Raw genomic sequence first — 16,305 nt, 5'->3', positions numbered from 1 at the left:
ATACAGCTGCTAAAATTGATCGTTTTAGCACATAGGCTGGAGTGAATAAGTCCATACAGCTGTAATAAAAGCTGTCACCCTTACCAGACAATTCTTCAAAAAATTATGGTATCTCTGTGTTTAGAATTATCTATAGCCAAAACTTTTTTTTTTTGTTTTGAATGGGGATGGGGTTGGGGGGTTGGAGCAGCTGACAGACTTTTACTACTAGCCACTGGTAATATTTTATCAGACAGGCACAGACAACAGCACAACTGAATGAGGTTATATTAGTCCCATACCTAACATATATACTAATATATTTTTTACTTCTTTTTATGTGTACGAGAATTCCACTTACTTCCTGTGTGGTGAAAAAGGGTGTCCTGGGGACAATGAGTAGGAGAAGTTATTTTTAATAGATCCCTGGACAACAGTAAATATAGCCAGCAATATTGCCCAGAGTACCGGTATGTGTTTTATTTTTTTAATTCTGCAGTTCAATACCTTATTTCTAAGTGCTACTGTGCGGTCACATGAGAACGGTGAAAAGGTCACGTGACCACACAGCAGCACTGAGAAATAAGGTATTGAGCTGCATAATTTAAAAAAAAACACATACACTGTGCAATATTGCTGGCTATAACAGAGTAACTTTACACAGAACAGCAGCAGGTGACGAGGGGCAGGGAGCAGATCAGTTCTCACATCACTGACTCAATAGCTGACAGACAGGGAGGGAGGGGGAGAAGGGGAGAGGGAGAGACCGTGCAATGGCGGAGGCATGTAAACTGACCACAGTATTATGGATCAGATGATAATGGTCAACCAGGTATTTTTCATAGAATGGGACAAATAACACTGTGCACAAGCACTATGTTGTATATTGTGCTTTAAAGGAACAGGATAATTAAAAAAAAAAAAAATTACGGTTACAACCACTTTAATGACTTGCTCCACTTTTGTTCAAATTATTTATTTATTTATTTTTAATTGGACACAGTGTTTCATATTTATGCTCAGTGTATCTTTTACAAGGTGTCAAAGCAGGGGCAGTGAATTCATTATTATAATACCAATTATAAATAAATGTAATTATCTTACCAAAGGCAAAGGAAATCCATTTACTGGACGATTTTCAGTCCAGCCACGGGGAAGGGACAGGCCATCTTCGTACTCAGCAGGTAGTAAACGTGTAAAGCCTGTGTTGGAAGCACCAAGAGTAGGATTTCTCCTGCAAATATTGACAAAATTTAACTTTTGTTTGACAAGTACTTGTTACCAGCTGCCATTACTCATCAGACAAAGAAGTTGCTTTTTAACCAACTCAAGATCAGACACTTTTATCTCCTTCCTGACAAGGCCATTTTTCAGATGTCAGCACTGTCACGTTTTGAATGACAATTACTCTGGCATGCAACACTGTACCCAAAATAAATTGTTATCATTTTTTGAGACAAATGCAGCTTTCTTTTGGTGGTATTTAATCACCACTGTTTTTTTATTTTTACTATATAAAAAAAGGACCAAAAATTCAAAAAAGAAAATTCTTAGTTTCTATTGCAACTAAATAATCTTTCTTCATAAATTTAGGCCAACTTTATTCTGCCACATTATTTAATGGTGTGAAAGATATAGACCCTCTAAACTATAATATATATTTGAAAATTGATCAGTTCTGATGTACTGACTGCCTTTCTAATGGAGGCCCTAAAATGCCAGGGCAATACAAATCCCCCCCCCCCCCAAAAAAAATAACTTTTTGGAAAGTAGACAGTCCTAGGCATTTAGTAAGAGGCATGGTGAGTTTTCTTAAGTTGTCATTTTTTTCCACAAAGTTTGGAATTTTAAGTTATTTATTTATTATATTACATTATTTTTCAAACAGAGGATAGGCATACTTATAACTACACCTCAAAACACATTCTGTTATGCCTCCTGAGTATGGGGATGCTACATGTGTGAGACTTTTTCACAGCCTAGATGCATAGAGTGGCTCAAAATCCAAGGAGCATCTTCAGGCCTTCCAGGGGCATAAATTATATATGTTCTTTTCTAACTACCTATCACATTTTAGGAGGCCCTGGAGCACCAGTATAGTGGAAAAATTGACAAAATGACCCAATTTTGGAAAGCAAACACTCCAAGGTATTTCTGCAAGGCATAGGGAGTCTTTTAATGTAATCGTTGACACAAAATTTTTAATTAATATATTTCTAACAAACATACTAAGAATTACACCCCAAAACACATTCTGCTACTCCTGCCAAGTATGGCAATGCCAAATGTGTGAGACTTTTTCACAACCTAGCCACATAGAGGGGCCTAGAATCTAAGGAACACTTTCAGCCATTCCAGAGGCATAAATTACGCATGTAATTTCCTGACTACTTATCACATGTTTGGATGCCCTGGAGAACCAAAACAGTGTAAATAACCACACAATGACCACATTTTGGAATGCAAACACCCCACTTTGTTTTCTATGAGGCATGGTGAGTCTTTTGAAAGCTTAATTTTTTTTGTCACAAGGTTTTGTAAAATGCGGAAAGAATTATTATTTATTTTTTTATTTTTTTACACAAAGATGTCAATTTATTAAGATATTTCCCACAGAGCATGAACATACTTAGAATTAAAACCTAAAACAAAATCTTCTACACCTCCCGAGTATTTGGATACCACAGATTTTTTCACTGTTTGCACTGATTATGTACCAGACATTGAGGCTGATTTAGTAAAACTTGAGACTGCAAAATCTAGTAGAGCTCTGCAATCAGCTTCCAGTTTTTTTTTGTCAAATTGAACAAGCTGAAGTTAGAAGCTGATTGGCTACCATGCACAACTGCATCAGATTTTGCCCTCTCCAGTTTTAGTAAACAAACCCCCTTGTATCTTTGGTTTTGACACAATTGGTTGATTTGTGTGTACAGTAATAGTCGTCTCTGTATGGGTGATCAGGGAATATTGCTTAGTATAGTGACACCTACAGCAGTCCCAGTTCCTATAAGCCAAGAAAGTCTAGCCTACTGAAAATGCCATGTTCAGTGCCCATAAAAATACAGGAGGATGAAGAAAGGAAGAACAAAAGCATTCCTGTGGTTCCAGGAGAACCATTGTCCACAGGGGATGGCTCGAACTGGTGTCTCGCAGGAACATAATCAGTGGGATATGCAAGTGGATCAGTTCAGGCCACAGGCAGGGACAAGGTCAGCAAGCAGGCAAAAAATCAGTACAGGCCACAGGCAGAAATGTGGCCAATGAACAGGATAAGGTTAGTACAGGTAACAATCAAGGGGCAACACTGCACTGGTGTGCCGGTTATCAGGAACACTGTTGCTGGCTTCACTGGTTTGGTGACAGTGGGATTTGTGTAGCGATGATCAGGAACACTGTTGCTGGCTTACACTAGTCTGGTGACACTGGGGACCAGTGGGGAGGCAATCAGGAGCACTGCTGCTGACTTACATCTGCCGGTGAACCTGAGACTAATGTTGAAACAATCAGGGACACCCTTTCTGGCTTACACTGGTAGTGACACTGTGATTGCTGTGGTTAAGATAAGAAATACTGTTGCTGGCATACACTGGACTGGTAACACTGAAACTGGTGTGGTGGTGATCAGGAAAACTGTTGCTTGCTTCACTGGTCTGGTGTGGTGGCAGTCAGAAACACAGATTCTAGACTCGTCTGGCTATACTGTGGCTGGTTTGGTGGGGATCGGAGAATTGTGACTGGTTGCACTATTAGGGCTTGTTGTACTGCCCCTCAACTGCTACCCTCTTTAGCTGTGATGCTTTGCTTTACATCTGTGGCAGGAATTATATCCCCTGTACCCTCGCCAATTGCGACCAATTCAAGTGAATGGGGGAGTTTGTGTGGGGTTCAAGGGTTTAAAGCAGGTGGTGAGGAGGCGATACAACACCTTCTTCTGATGTAGGTATAGATGGCTCTTCAGAGAGCATCATACATGTGAAAAAGGCCTTATGGTGGTGACTTATGTGGCGGTGATCAGGGACACTGGGACTGGAGTAGTGCTGATTAGGGACACGGACTGGTGTTGTGGTGATCAGGGTCACTGAGACTGGTGTGGCAGTGACCAGGGACACTGTAACTACTGTGGATGTGATCAGGGGCACTGTAGCTGATCTGGCAGTGATTAGGGAAAATATGACTGGTGTTGCGGTGATCAGGGGCACCGGGACTGGTGTGGTGTTGATTAGGGACACTGGGACTGGCATAATGGTGATCAGGGACACTGTTGCTTGCTTCACTTGTCTGGTGTGTTGGAAGTCAGCAACATTGATCCAGGTATGGGTGGCTCCTCTGCAGGGCCGGACTTACCATTGGGCTTGACTGGGCTTTGTTTAAATACCGTATTTTTCGCTCCATAAGACGCACTTCCCCCCCCCCGCCAAAAATGGGGGAAAGTGCCTGTGCGTCCTATGGAGTGAATATTGAGCAGGAGTCGCAGCCGCCACTGCCACTAGCTCCGTGCACAAACCCCGGACACACCACCTACTTGGTCTGCCCTCCCTCACTCCAGCTAACCAGAAGTCGGACCCGCCCAAGGCAATGCTGTGTTGCTCCCAATCTAGGCGCCGATAGCCAGGGTGACACGAGAGTCTGCTGTCAGTGTTACCAATCACGGCCATCCACCTCATGACGTTTCTGGGGATACCTTCCTCCTGAGCTGCTGCGAGCCAATGGGGGCAGAGTGAGGCAGGGTCAACTTCCAGAATGAGTGGGTTGGGTAGTGACATGGAGAAGCGGCGTGTGTGTTTATAATGCTGAAATATACGGTATGTATATTATGGGAGTATTTATGTGGAGATCATGCTAGGTGCTTAGATTGATGGGACGAGATACGCCTAACTACACTGCTTCTCAACTTCTTTTCTTACTATTTAAATATCTTTGCTTGTATTATGACAGTGGTGTGTGCATACTATGATATATATCCATAGTAACATGGGAGACACATGGGAGATCTACACTGTATGGCCTTATAAGATCCAAATACTCGCTCCTCAGATTATACCCACATAAACAATGGTGTATATTTATTTATTATAGGAATATATACCACTGGCTAACATACTGTCCACGGGCTAATGTACATTTTATTTGCCAGGCTTCTGTATGGGTCAGAATATTTTTTTTTCGTGTTTTCCACCTCTAAAACCTAGGTGCGTCTTATGGTCAGGTGCATCTTATGGAGCAAATAATACGGTATCTTCTTTATGTTTATGTATCATTTTGTTCTATTTAAAGTAATGTATAGAAGGTAGGGCCTGAAAGTAACTCAAGCCCAGGGGCCCCCACCACCCTATGTCTTGCCCTGCTCTTCAGAGAGCATTTCACATGTGAAAAGGGCCTTATGGTGACACTATGGGGTTGATTTACTAAAAGCAAAAAAAAAAACTGTGCACTTTGCAAATTGCAGTTGCACTCTGCAAGTGCAGTTGCTCCAGAGCTTAATAAATAAGCAGTAAATTAACTCTGCTGATTTCCATCATCCAATCATGTGCAAGAAAAAATGCTATTTTTTTTATTTTCCTTGCATGTGATGGGTGTTCTTTGCAAAGTAAAGCCTTTGCTCTTTTACTAAGCTCTGGAGCAACTGCACTTGCAGAAAGCAACTGAACTTTGCAAAGTGCACAGTCTATTTATCTTTAGTAAATCAATCCCTCTGGCTGGTGTAGCTGTGATTAGGGACACTGGGACAAGAAGAGTAAAGATAACTGTCACTCTACTCTGCTAGCAGCAGCGGTTCTTGGTGATGGTCCCAGAGCTGGGGATCTACATGTACACAACACACAATACCAACAAAAACTCAATGACAGCAACAATGAGGACCCAGCCAGAAGGCACGAGCAGGCATTGTGGCAAGCAGGACATTTTTATTATACACAGAAAAGTTTATTGACAGTAATGTGATGTCTGTCAACCCTGGTGATTGTGCTACAAGCATGTTTTTGGAGTGTGGGATCAAACCAGGCCACCTGGAGAATACCCATGCAGGCAAATGCAAACTCCAGATAATGTTCTAATTGGGATTGGGGCCAGAGACCCTAGTTAGGTCTCAGAACTTGCAATTACATAGATGAATGGTTATGACAGAAACTACAGTAGACACAGAATTTGGGGTGAAATTATCCTTTATGACATACCCATACTTTAGTAATAAACATACTGTAATGCAATTAATGGGGTACCTGGTGTTCAGCTTTAAATATGAGTTTTAATTAAACATACATTATAACTCTTAACTGGAGGGACAAAGTAAAGTAAAGTATTTAGATAACCTAGTTTCCCCATTGCCAGCGTTATGTTTACTGTATTACTAAAGTTCCAATCCAAACTTTGTGCTTACGGATGGAGTCAATATGATCAGCTTGTATTCATTCCTCATGTAATTCTAATTTCTGAGACCTGCCATTTGGAGACCCTAGGAAAAGGAAGAACCTGCTGCTCCCAATGTGTATAATGAGCCTGAATTGAGACTGACCAGGAGTGCTAGCCATGGCCCACCTCCATGGGAATACTGTAAGATAAGAAGAAAAGGCAGCACATCCAGAGGTCCAATTGCCTTTATTCAAATCACCATAATGACACCAGGGACACCATCAAGTCACACATACATCTTGTGCTTAATCATTACCATTACAATAAAGATTAAGCACAAGATGTATATGTGAAACACGTCTACGTGACTTTCTGGTGTCCCTGGTGTGATTATGGTGATTTGAATAAAGGCAATTGGAACCTCTGGATGTGCAGCATTTTGTTCTTATTATTTGGAGACCCTATTGTCACATCCTATCTATGGCCAATATTACAATTCTCTGTTTCCTCTGTGTAGTCGTGTCCCACCTACTGAATGATCCCCTCTTTCTTATAGGAAATTAAACAAGTGATGGAGTTCTTCTATGTTTATTAAAGCATTGTACTTGAATTAGAACACAACAATAGAAGAAACACAAGCCTTTCTATATTTATATTTTAGAAATAGGGGAAGATTTACGCCTATTGTAATTTACCGCGCCTTATCCCTATACATGTGCCATTTGTTTTTTTATAATACATAATAACTCCTTTCTTACATATTGTCTCTGTTTCTCTTACCTGTTATTACATGTACCAGTAATGGTGCGATATGGACTGTCCTGACAAACCATGGGGCGATACTGAGCTTCACAACCTGAAATCTTGGAAATTGCATTCAACTGGTTCTTTGTTAATACATCTAAAGGAAACGGGATTATGAAGATACATTTAAAACATTAAAATCCAGCCTAATTGTTTCTGTTCAAAAGGTAACATAATGTCGTACATCGCCTATGTATCATATGTGCATGGCAAACGGTAACCCTCTACTTTGAAAGCTGCTATTGAACTGAATATTCAATATTTGTGTGGAAGCAGTGATCTCTCTGCAGAGGTCCAACACACCCCCTGGCTCAGTCAGAGCTAGAGTTCTCCAACCTGCATTGATTGGGAGCTTTGCAGGGCTAGATTTTACCAGTTTACACAGGGCCTTCTACTCGGGGCTGCAGGGCGCAAAAGGGGTGGCAGGGGAGCACGGGAAATGTAAGTATTAGAAGCACAGGAGGTGGCCTATAAAGAGAGTCTATTACTTTGCCTTGAATGGGCAATTTGACAAATTGATAGTCCTACTTCTGAATAAAGGTTTCTCTTCAGGATAAAGTGGGGAAAAGTTAGAGATCAATATCTTGGTAACAACCTTTTCCAGAAGAGGAAGTGACAGTGAAATCTTCCCTAACCAACCTTAGTCAGTTACCAACTTCTTTACAATAAGGCTTTTTTGAGTAAACCTTATATTTTCTTTAAAGTTGTTGTAAAGGCAAAAGGTTTTATATTTTCATGCATTCTATGCATGAAGGTAGAAAACCTTCTGTGTGCATCAGCCCCACTCCCTCAAGCCCCCCAATACTTACCTGAGCCCCCTCTCAATCCAGCAATGTCCACAAGAGCCTTGCCTCTCCGAGGACTCACACTCCTGATTAGCTTTTGGCAGCAGCAGGAGCCATTGGCTCCCACTGCTGTCAATCACAGCCAGATGTAGGGGGCGGGGGCCAAGCCTGCACACAGAGCTATGTGTGGATGGACACACAGAGCTGCGGGTTGGAAGCGGGCCTACTTGGGTGCCCCCACAGCAAGCTGTTTGTTGTGGGGGTACCGAGCAGGAGGGAGGAGCCAGGATTGCTGGTGTGAGACTGGAGAAGAGGATCCAGGTTGCTCTGTGCAAACCCATTGTATGGAGCAGGTAAGTATAAATGTTTGTTACTTTTAAAAAAACAAAGTAGACTTTAATATCGCTTTAAGATGTATGTGAGATCTTTTTTTTCTCTGTCAGATTTTTACTGCTATACAAAAATATCAGAGATTAGATCTCACTTTTTGTCACAGATACAAGGAAGGAACCAAGGTAAAAACTGCCACAGGGCCACCTACAGAAGTAAAAATCTTACAAGGTTCCAGATGTTGCCAAAAAAAATATTATTTCTGCCTGTTTTGAAACCGTTATCACTAAAACAGGAAGTATGAGTAAATCTTTCCAAGGGAGTCCTGACATGAATTGTAGTCCTTCTCTACTCTATCCCAAAAATATATATAGTTAGGCTGAGCATAAACTTTACCACTATTATGAATTATTTATGTACCTGAGATATTGAAATGTTTGTTGCTAATATATTTGAATTTTTCCGCCAGGAGCTGCAGAGTTGTACCCATGTAATCAGCTGCACGAATATAGTTCCTGCTTCCTGCTACAGGTTGCTTGAAGTAGGCCATGAGGTCACGAGCGCCCACGTTTCTGGTTCTCAAGCGTTCCTTCAAGCTTAGCAACAGAGAAAAAATAATAGTTTGCTGTTATTTCACAATGCAATTCATTGACAACAGTTGTTGAACACGGTAGCACATGCCTGAGTTTAGTGAAGTATTGAGTATAGTGCTGTTTGGTAATATTTTTGGTTATTGGCAGGATCATATTTATAAACATTGTGCCATAGGAACAATTTTATTTGGCACCATTTGAAATTGTCTCCAACCATGTTGTCACCCACCATATTACATTGTTATTATTACATGTAATGTTACCATACTCCACCATTCTATAGCCTGCAGAAAACAGTGGGTGCTACATTTTTCTTGAACTTTAAAGTATCTCATGCCCTCCTCTCTTGAAGACATATTAATGAGCTTACCCTTTGAGCTAATTTCATTTTGGATAGAGTAAGGTAGGGTTATAACCCTGTCAATTGTTTTGCCATCTTTGTCCCATTGTGGAGATTTTCCTTCACTTCCTGTTTCAAAGCCAAAACAGAAAGTGGGAACAAATCCCTCCAAAGTGAGACAATCCCTGGTTGTCACTAGGGTCATTGGAACTAGTGTCCCCAATGAAAGATTTGCCCTCTATTCCTGTTTTAGGAACAACCCAAAATGTGAGATTTTTAGAGATAATGGTAAACGGGACAAACAGAGTGGGTGACTTTCCCTAACAGGGGCACAGACAGGAATAAATAACTGACAGATCTTCTAATCCCTCTTTACTGAATCCCCCCAAAAAAAAAAAAAAAAAAAAGATTTTGCCTTTTAGTTGTACTTGTAAGGCTATAGGGGGTGGGAGAAGTTGGTAAAAACAGGCAGTTGTTCCACATTTTTACTGGCTTCCAACCTCCCACCTCCAAATTTATATGGTGGCCAGTGGAAGGAGGACACATTGCGGTGGCCCTTCACTTTGTGGTGGTAAAGTATTAAAGTCAGTGGGAATGAGCTGCAGCCAAGTGCCAAATACGTCTGCTCTATCCAAAATGAAAAAGTTTTAGCTTTAGATATGCATTACTTTAATAGGGAGTCTTAAAGTGGAACTTTACCCGTAACAACTTGATATAAAATAATGTTTTTTAGCAAGAAACATAGACTTCACAATAATAATTATGCTACAAAAATGAGTGTGTCCTGTAAATTGAATCCAGCATTGCTCCTGTTCCTTCTTGCTGGATGCCAGCATTTTCCTGAAGCCCAGAGCCCCTAAGCAGAAGTAAATCTTTAGGCTGTCAGGAGATCGGCCTCTAATGGCTCCAATGTTCCGGCACAGTGCCAAAAATGGAGAGCAACTGAGCATGTGCAGAGCAGGGTGGGACAGTGGGGTTGATTTACTAAAAGTGGAGAGTGCAAAATCTGGTGTAGCTGTGCATGGTAGCCAATCAGCTTCTAACTTCAGCTTGTTCAAATAAAGGGGTTGTAAACCTACGTGTTTTTTCACTATAATGCATCCTATGCATTAAGATGAAAAACCACCTGGCAGTGACCGCCCCCCAGCCCCCCCGTTTTACTTACCTGAGCCTTAGAACTGGGACAAGCTGTCTCTCTGCCCAAGGTTCTCGGTTCTTGATTGAATAGATTGATAGCAGCGCAGCCATTGGCTCCCACTGCTGTCAATCAAATCCAATGACGTGGCCCCCAAGGGGTTGGGCTGAGTCCTGAATTCAGCCTCTATGGACACCGAATGCTGGACTCAGGAGCGCTCCCGCAAGGTAATCCCCCCAGGAAAGTGCTTCTCCCAGGGGGTTATCTGATGTGGGGAGTAGCCGCGAGAGCCACCGAGGGACCACATAAAAGCAGGTTCTGTGCAAAACAAGCTGCACAGTGGAGGTAAGTATGACATGTTTTTTTTTTGTTTTGTTTTTTAAACTAAACCTTACAATCACTTTAAACTTTGACAAAAATGCCTGAAACCTGATTGGTTTTTATGCAGAGCTGCACCAGATTTTGCTCTCTTAAGTTTTAGCAAATTAGGGTAAGTCCAGTGTATTACTGGACTTTAAACAGTATAGGAACTAATTTTTAATGTTAACATAGCTTTACCTGCAAAAAGGGTCAGCCTTAAATGATCTATCAGGAATTAATTTTCTGACCAAAGTTCCATTTTAAATGATAATAATATACATTTTTTTGGTAGAGTTTGTAAGAGTCAGAACCCCCCTTTTCTGGGCTGGTGACACCAGTACAATCATATGGTGCAGGTGTCATCAAGACAGGGGAACAGAGAAACATAGCGGCTAGGAGAACTTATATTGGGGACGTGGAAACTCAACAGCCAACATTGGGATACAATGAATTATATTCATTTAATAGGAAGGAACGACCTTGCAATTTCACCCAGGTGTAGGCCCTGTGGCAGACTGAACACACTAGTAAAATTACATTTCCTAAGTGGTTAGGGAATTGTTCGGAAATACCTAAGTAGTCTTAGGTTCTATATATTCAAATAAATGTAATGATTCTTACATTAAGCGCGTGTTTTTATATGCCGTGTCCACCAGATGCTTAGCTTCTTTGGCACAATTTTCAATGAGATCATCGTCCAATTCCTCGACTCCATCTACAAAAATCAACATATTTTAACCCTAAAATGCATAACCACATATAGAAAAGGGCACTTTATGGAAAGGCTTTGTTAGAGGACTTACCTTAAGTAACATTTTGATGTAATGGTTTTAGTTACGCTGGAAACAATTCAGTCAGGAGTCAGGACTGCCGACTAATTCTGTGCTCTGCTTGACCAAGCAAGCATTCTGGTATAGCGTATTGTGCTTTATTCAATTATTTATACAATCTTTCATGTAGATTCTTTAAATTTTTCCCCCAAAAAAGACAGCATGAGGTTGAAGGGAATGGACAGATTGATATTTGAAACATAGAAGAGTGTTTCTCAGGTGTCCTGAACAGGTTTTGTTATCAGGGTATGCTTCATATGAAACATTTCTGGTAGCTATTCAATTACTAAATCCTGAAGGAAAAACTAAAAACATGACCTGCTGAGGTTACTTGAGGCCTGATTTCACAGATCCTGTATGACTCCTTTCACAATATCAGGGTTATCAGTGTTATTTATTTATTTTACTTTGAATTTTTATGACGACTTTAAATGACATTGTTTGGCTGGCATTTATCATGCAGCCCTATTCAGGAAGTGTCGTCTGACTAATTCTGCATGCAGTGTTAAAATTGCTGCATAGTGATGCAAAGCATAGCAGTCATAATAATGTGTAATCCTTCAAGCAGCCAGTAAGTGTACTTGTAAGTGGGCGGTTGGGGAGAGCAGTAGAAACTGGATTAATTGCTTGTTTTTACCACCCACTGCCTGCCCACGTAAAAGGAGCCTAATGCCGCGTACACACGATCTGACTTTCTGGCAGACTTAGTCTGGCGGACCGGAATCCGTCGGACAATTCAATCTTGTATGGGCTTCAGCAGTCTTTTTACCCAAGAATCTGACGGATCTATAATTAAAACATGTTTCAAATATATCCGACGGACTAAAAATCTGGAAAACCGTTTGTCTGTGTGCTAGTCCGACGGACCAAATACAACTCAAGGGCAGCTATTGGCTACTGGCTATTGAACCTCCTTGTTTAGTCCCGTATACATCATCACGTTCAAAACGAATGGACTTAGTCCGGTCGTGTGTGGCCAAGTCCGTTCGTTCAGAAAGTCCATTGGACCTCCGCCGAAAGTCCATCGGGAAGACCATCGGACCTAGTCTGTCGAAAAGTCCAGTCAAACGTACGCGGAATTAGAGTATGAGCAGACAATACAAACTGAATCTAAAGGTGAGAATAAGAACTGGCGGTACACAATTGTCCTGCCAAGAACATGAACGTAGTGACATACTACAAGGAATTTCAGCTCTTGAGCGCCACCCTTTGGGCCCCTTCTGCTAATTTCATGTTTGGTGAGCATTGATTCCAAGCATGCGTGTTTGTACTTTTGACTTTTGTTTGAAGGATTTGTGTACTGACCATATGAAAATCTGATGTCAAACTGTTGTCCGCCAAAAATTTACTAGCCTGCCATCCAACAATTTTTGGCCAATAATTGGACAACAATTGTCAAAAGGAGTGTACTAACAGTAAGATTTTAGGGCAATGGTCTGTCAACAGACAATCCCCTGCCAACAATCCTACACATGTAGAAATCAATCAATTCTCCCATGCCCACATACAGTGGAGAACCCTTCACTTGTGGCTATTGTATTCAGTAACCGCAGCACCCATCATCTGATAGAATGCAGTCACTGTTCAACCGATAATTTTCAATTGACTTTTGTCTAGCCAGGCAGGCCCGGATTGGCCATAGGGCAAACCGGGCACTCGCCCGGTGGGCCGCGGCCGCTGGGGCCGCCAGGCTGCAAGTCCTTGTGGGGCTTGAGCTGGCGCCGTTTATCCAGCCTCTCCTCGGCTGCCTGGCTGGTTAGCCATTGGCGCCGGCGGGAGGAGCTAGATGAGACTCCTTCGGCCTCTGCGCGGCTGCGCGGCTGCCTGTATAGGTCAGCCGTCGGTGCCAGGAGGAGGAGCCAGAGCAGACACCTTGGAGCCGGTGAAAATGTGAGTTCAGCCCCCCCCTAAACTGCATAGGAGGAGCGGTGGGGGCGGCTGCATATAGAAGAATAATGGTGGCAGGCAACGTGGCTAGTGACGCGCTCATGGCTCCCACTGATTCAGCATTATGGTGAGTTGAATGATTTCATTTTATATTACAATGTAATAATAGAAATAATGCGCTTCAATCATCCTGACACCATAACAATCATGGCACCGGAATGATTGAAGCGCCAACACCAGGTATTTGGAGTATCTTTATCTGCTGATTGTCAAACTCTGGAAAACACATATTGCTATTGTGGTGTAGGATCGGGGGGCTGCTGTCCCTCCTTTCCCTCTCCCCCCCTTCCCTCTCTCCATCCCCCCTTCCCTCTCTCCATCCCCCTCCTTTCCCTCTCCATCCCGCATTCATCTCAGACTCTAACCACACCCCTTTGAGCCACGCCCCATGTAAGCCACGCCCACTATTTTACGTAAACCACGCTCATTTTTCGCCGCCGCATTTTTACCTTTTCCTATGCCACACCTATAAACGCATGCCCCGCCCCTAATTATACCATGACTCCGCCCACTGCAAAAAAAGTGTCCCGAATTTTTTTTTACAATGTTGGCAACTATGGTGTTGTGGTGTGAACAGGGCACATATAGAACAATTTTTTTTTTGTGCTCTTGGAGAATGCATGCAGAAAAACTGTCCTCTCTGCGCCATGGTGTTAACAAGGCCTAAAAGTGACCCTGGACCCATTATAAATGTTTAAAAAATAACTGTCTTGGTTTTTAGTACTTGCTTTGTGCTTTTTCATGTGTAATTCTGCTTTGATACTGGGACTTGTCTTCATGGCTAATGCCCATCAACTGCCACTCCCTTGTACAATGAGAGTAGCCTTTCTGAACCCAGATGCACTAGAAGAACAGTTAACGGGACTTGGAGTCTTTTTTTTTTTTGTACTAGTTAGGCCACATGCACACTGTACTATATGCTCTTGATGTTTTTTTCTCCTACAGGGGTTAAGTAGCAGTAAAAATAGGGTAAAAAAAAATGTGTTTTGCATGGGCGTTGATATGTTTTAATGCTTGCTAATGCGCATTAGCGAGCGTTTCTGCGTCTGGTGTTAATACATACAGAATTCTGGCCATTAAAATGGATTAAAGTGGTAACACTGGAATTTGCCTAGAGTTAATGAGCGTTAATGCGTGTTAAGTAGTTTTTAAGCTTTTTTATGCTCAAAAGGTCCTCTCCAAAGTGCACAAGTGAAGGGTTTTTTTTTCCACCTGTAAACTCTCCTGCAGCTAAAGTATTGAAAACGCCTATAGTATGTATGGACACATAGGCTAACATAGAGGGGACTTAAAAGCCAGAGAAAAAAAAAAAGCTCAAAGAAGAAGCTACCCATATTTTTCGACGTATAACACGCACAGGTATATAACACGCACATTCATTTTAAGAGGGAAGTTTCAGGAAAAAACTTAAATTTTTGTATTGGCGTATAACACGCACACGCTATTTGCACCCGATTTTCATGGTGAAAAGGTAAGTGTTATACAGTACGCCAATAAATACAGTACTTTGAGTTGCAATGTGCACGAGGCCTTAGAATGTTTAAAGTGATTATTATTATTATTATTCAGGATTTATATAGCGCCAACAGTTTGCGCAGTGCTTTACAATATGAGGGCAGACAGTACACTTACAATACAGTACAAATCAATACAGGAGGGATCAGAGGGCCCTGTTCGTTAGAGCTTACAATCTAGAAGATTACCAGGGTCACACATTTCACCACCTGAGTGTGTTAGGAGGGCAATTTGGGAAAATAAAATCTAAGCCTCTTCCAAAATTGCAAGCAAAGTATTTTTGAACATATGCTATGAAGGACAAAAGTATAATTGTCCTTCGTATTAATAGTGACCTTAAATATATTACTTTATCTAACATATTACAGTGAAAAACTTTTGTTTTTTTTTTTGTTTCTTCCTTTTTTATATTTTTAAAAGATCACTATTTTTTAGTACAATGTGAATGATAATTGTATAAAATTATTTTATTTCTAAAAGTCTGACAAATAAATTTGCAGATGTGATATACTTTAGTAGGTAGAAAAAGATAGCATCTAATCTAAGCCTCTTCCACAATTACAAGCAAAGTATTTTCGAACATATGCTATGAAGGACAAAGGTTCGTATTAATAGTGACTTCAAATATATTACTTTATCTAAGACATAGATATGTTTACAGTGAAAAACCTTTTTTTTTAATTTAGTTTCTTCCTAAATTTATATTTTTAAATGATCACTAATTTTTAGTACCAAGTTCATGATAATTTTATAAAATTATTTTGTTTTTAAAAGTCTGACAAATACATTTACAGATGTGATATACTATAGCGGGTAGAAAAAAATAACATATTTTACCATAATATGATGATTTACTTGTAGTTATTATTCCAGAGAGCAGCAAGAACCAAATACTGGAGCACAGGGGTGACATTCTATAAGACCCAAATGAAAGAGAAATCATTATACCATCAAACATCATTATGTCAAGTTTAGTTATTAGAGAAGCTGAGCATTACTCACCTTGCTGGCTTATGTCACTCTAGAGGTAGTTCCCTCATCTGTATTTATAACCAAGATTTGGATGGACCAGTGCAGAGGACACCCAGTAGGAGGCTGCACAGTTGTGACACAGGAAACATCTGTACATTTTCATCACAAACCACCATTCCCCCCAAAAAAGTTTAACAGTAGACAAAGGCAATTAATGGAGGAATGTAGCAAAAAAAATGCCACAGGAATAAAAATATGAACATGGATTCTAAAATATGAGCAGGGAAAATATATTTGAAGGACCTATTTAGGTCTTTTTAAAGGACCAGTCCATCTATAAGTATTTTAGTCATAACTGCAACTTGAT

General features: G+C 41.0%; 1 protein-coding gene across 1 annotated transcript in view; it reads right to left on the bottom strand.

The window, feature by feature from the left end:
* The window catches only part of LOC143982062 (myeloperoxidase-like), a 32,819-nt gene extending 16,860 nt beyond the window's left edge, over window positions 1-15,959 (bottom strand). Inside the window, exons 1-5 of the mRNA XM_077480446.1 lie at window positions 15,804-15,959; window positions 11,296-11,389; window positions 8,667-8,842; window positions 7,108-7,228; window positions 1,084-1,213 (exon numbers count right to left, since the gene is read on the bottom strand). Of these exons, the coding sequence (XP_077336572.1) occupies window positions 1,084-1,213; window positions 7,108-7,228; window positions 8,667-8,842; window positions 11,296-11,389; window positions 15,804-15,927 (645 nt within the window). The 5' untranslated portion in view covers window positions 15,928-15,959. The remainder of the gene's footprint in view (window positions 1-1,083; window positions 1,214-7,107; window positions 7,229-8,666; window positions 8,843-11,295; window positions 11,390-15,803) is intronic.
* Window positions 15,960-16,305: the final 346 nt, after the last annotated feature.

This window comes from Lithobates pipiens, unplaced genomic scaffold (assembly GCF_037356315.1).
Source record: "Lithobates pipiens isolate NorthernLeopardFrog02 unplaced genomic scaffold, aLitPip1_a1.2 Scaffold_16, whole genome shotgun sequence".
NCBI lineage: Eukaryota > Metazoa > Chordata > Amphibia > Anura > Ranidae > Lithobates > Lithobates pipiens.
This window is presented reverse-complemented; position numbering and strand designations above follow the sequence as displayed.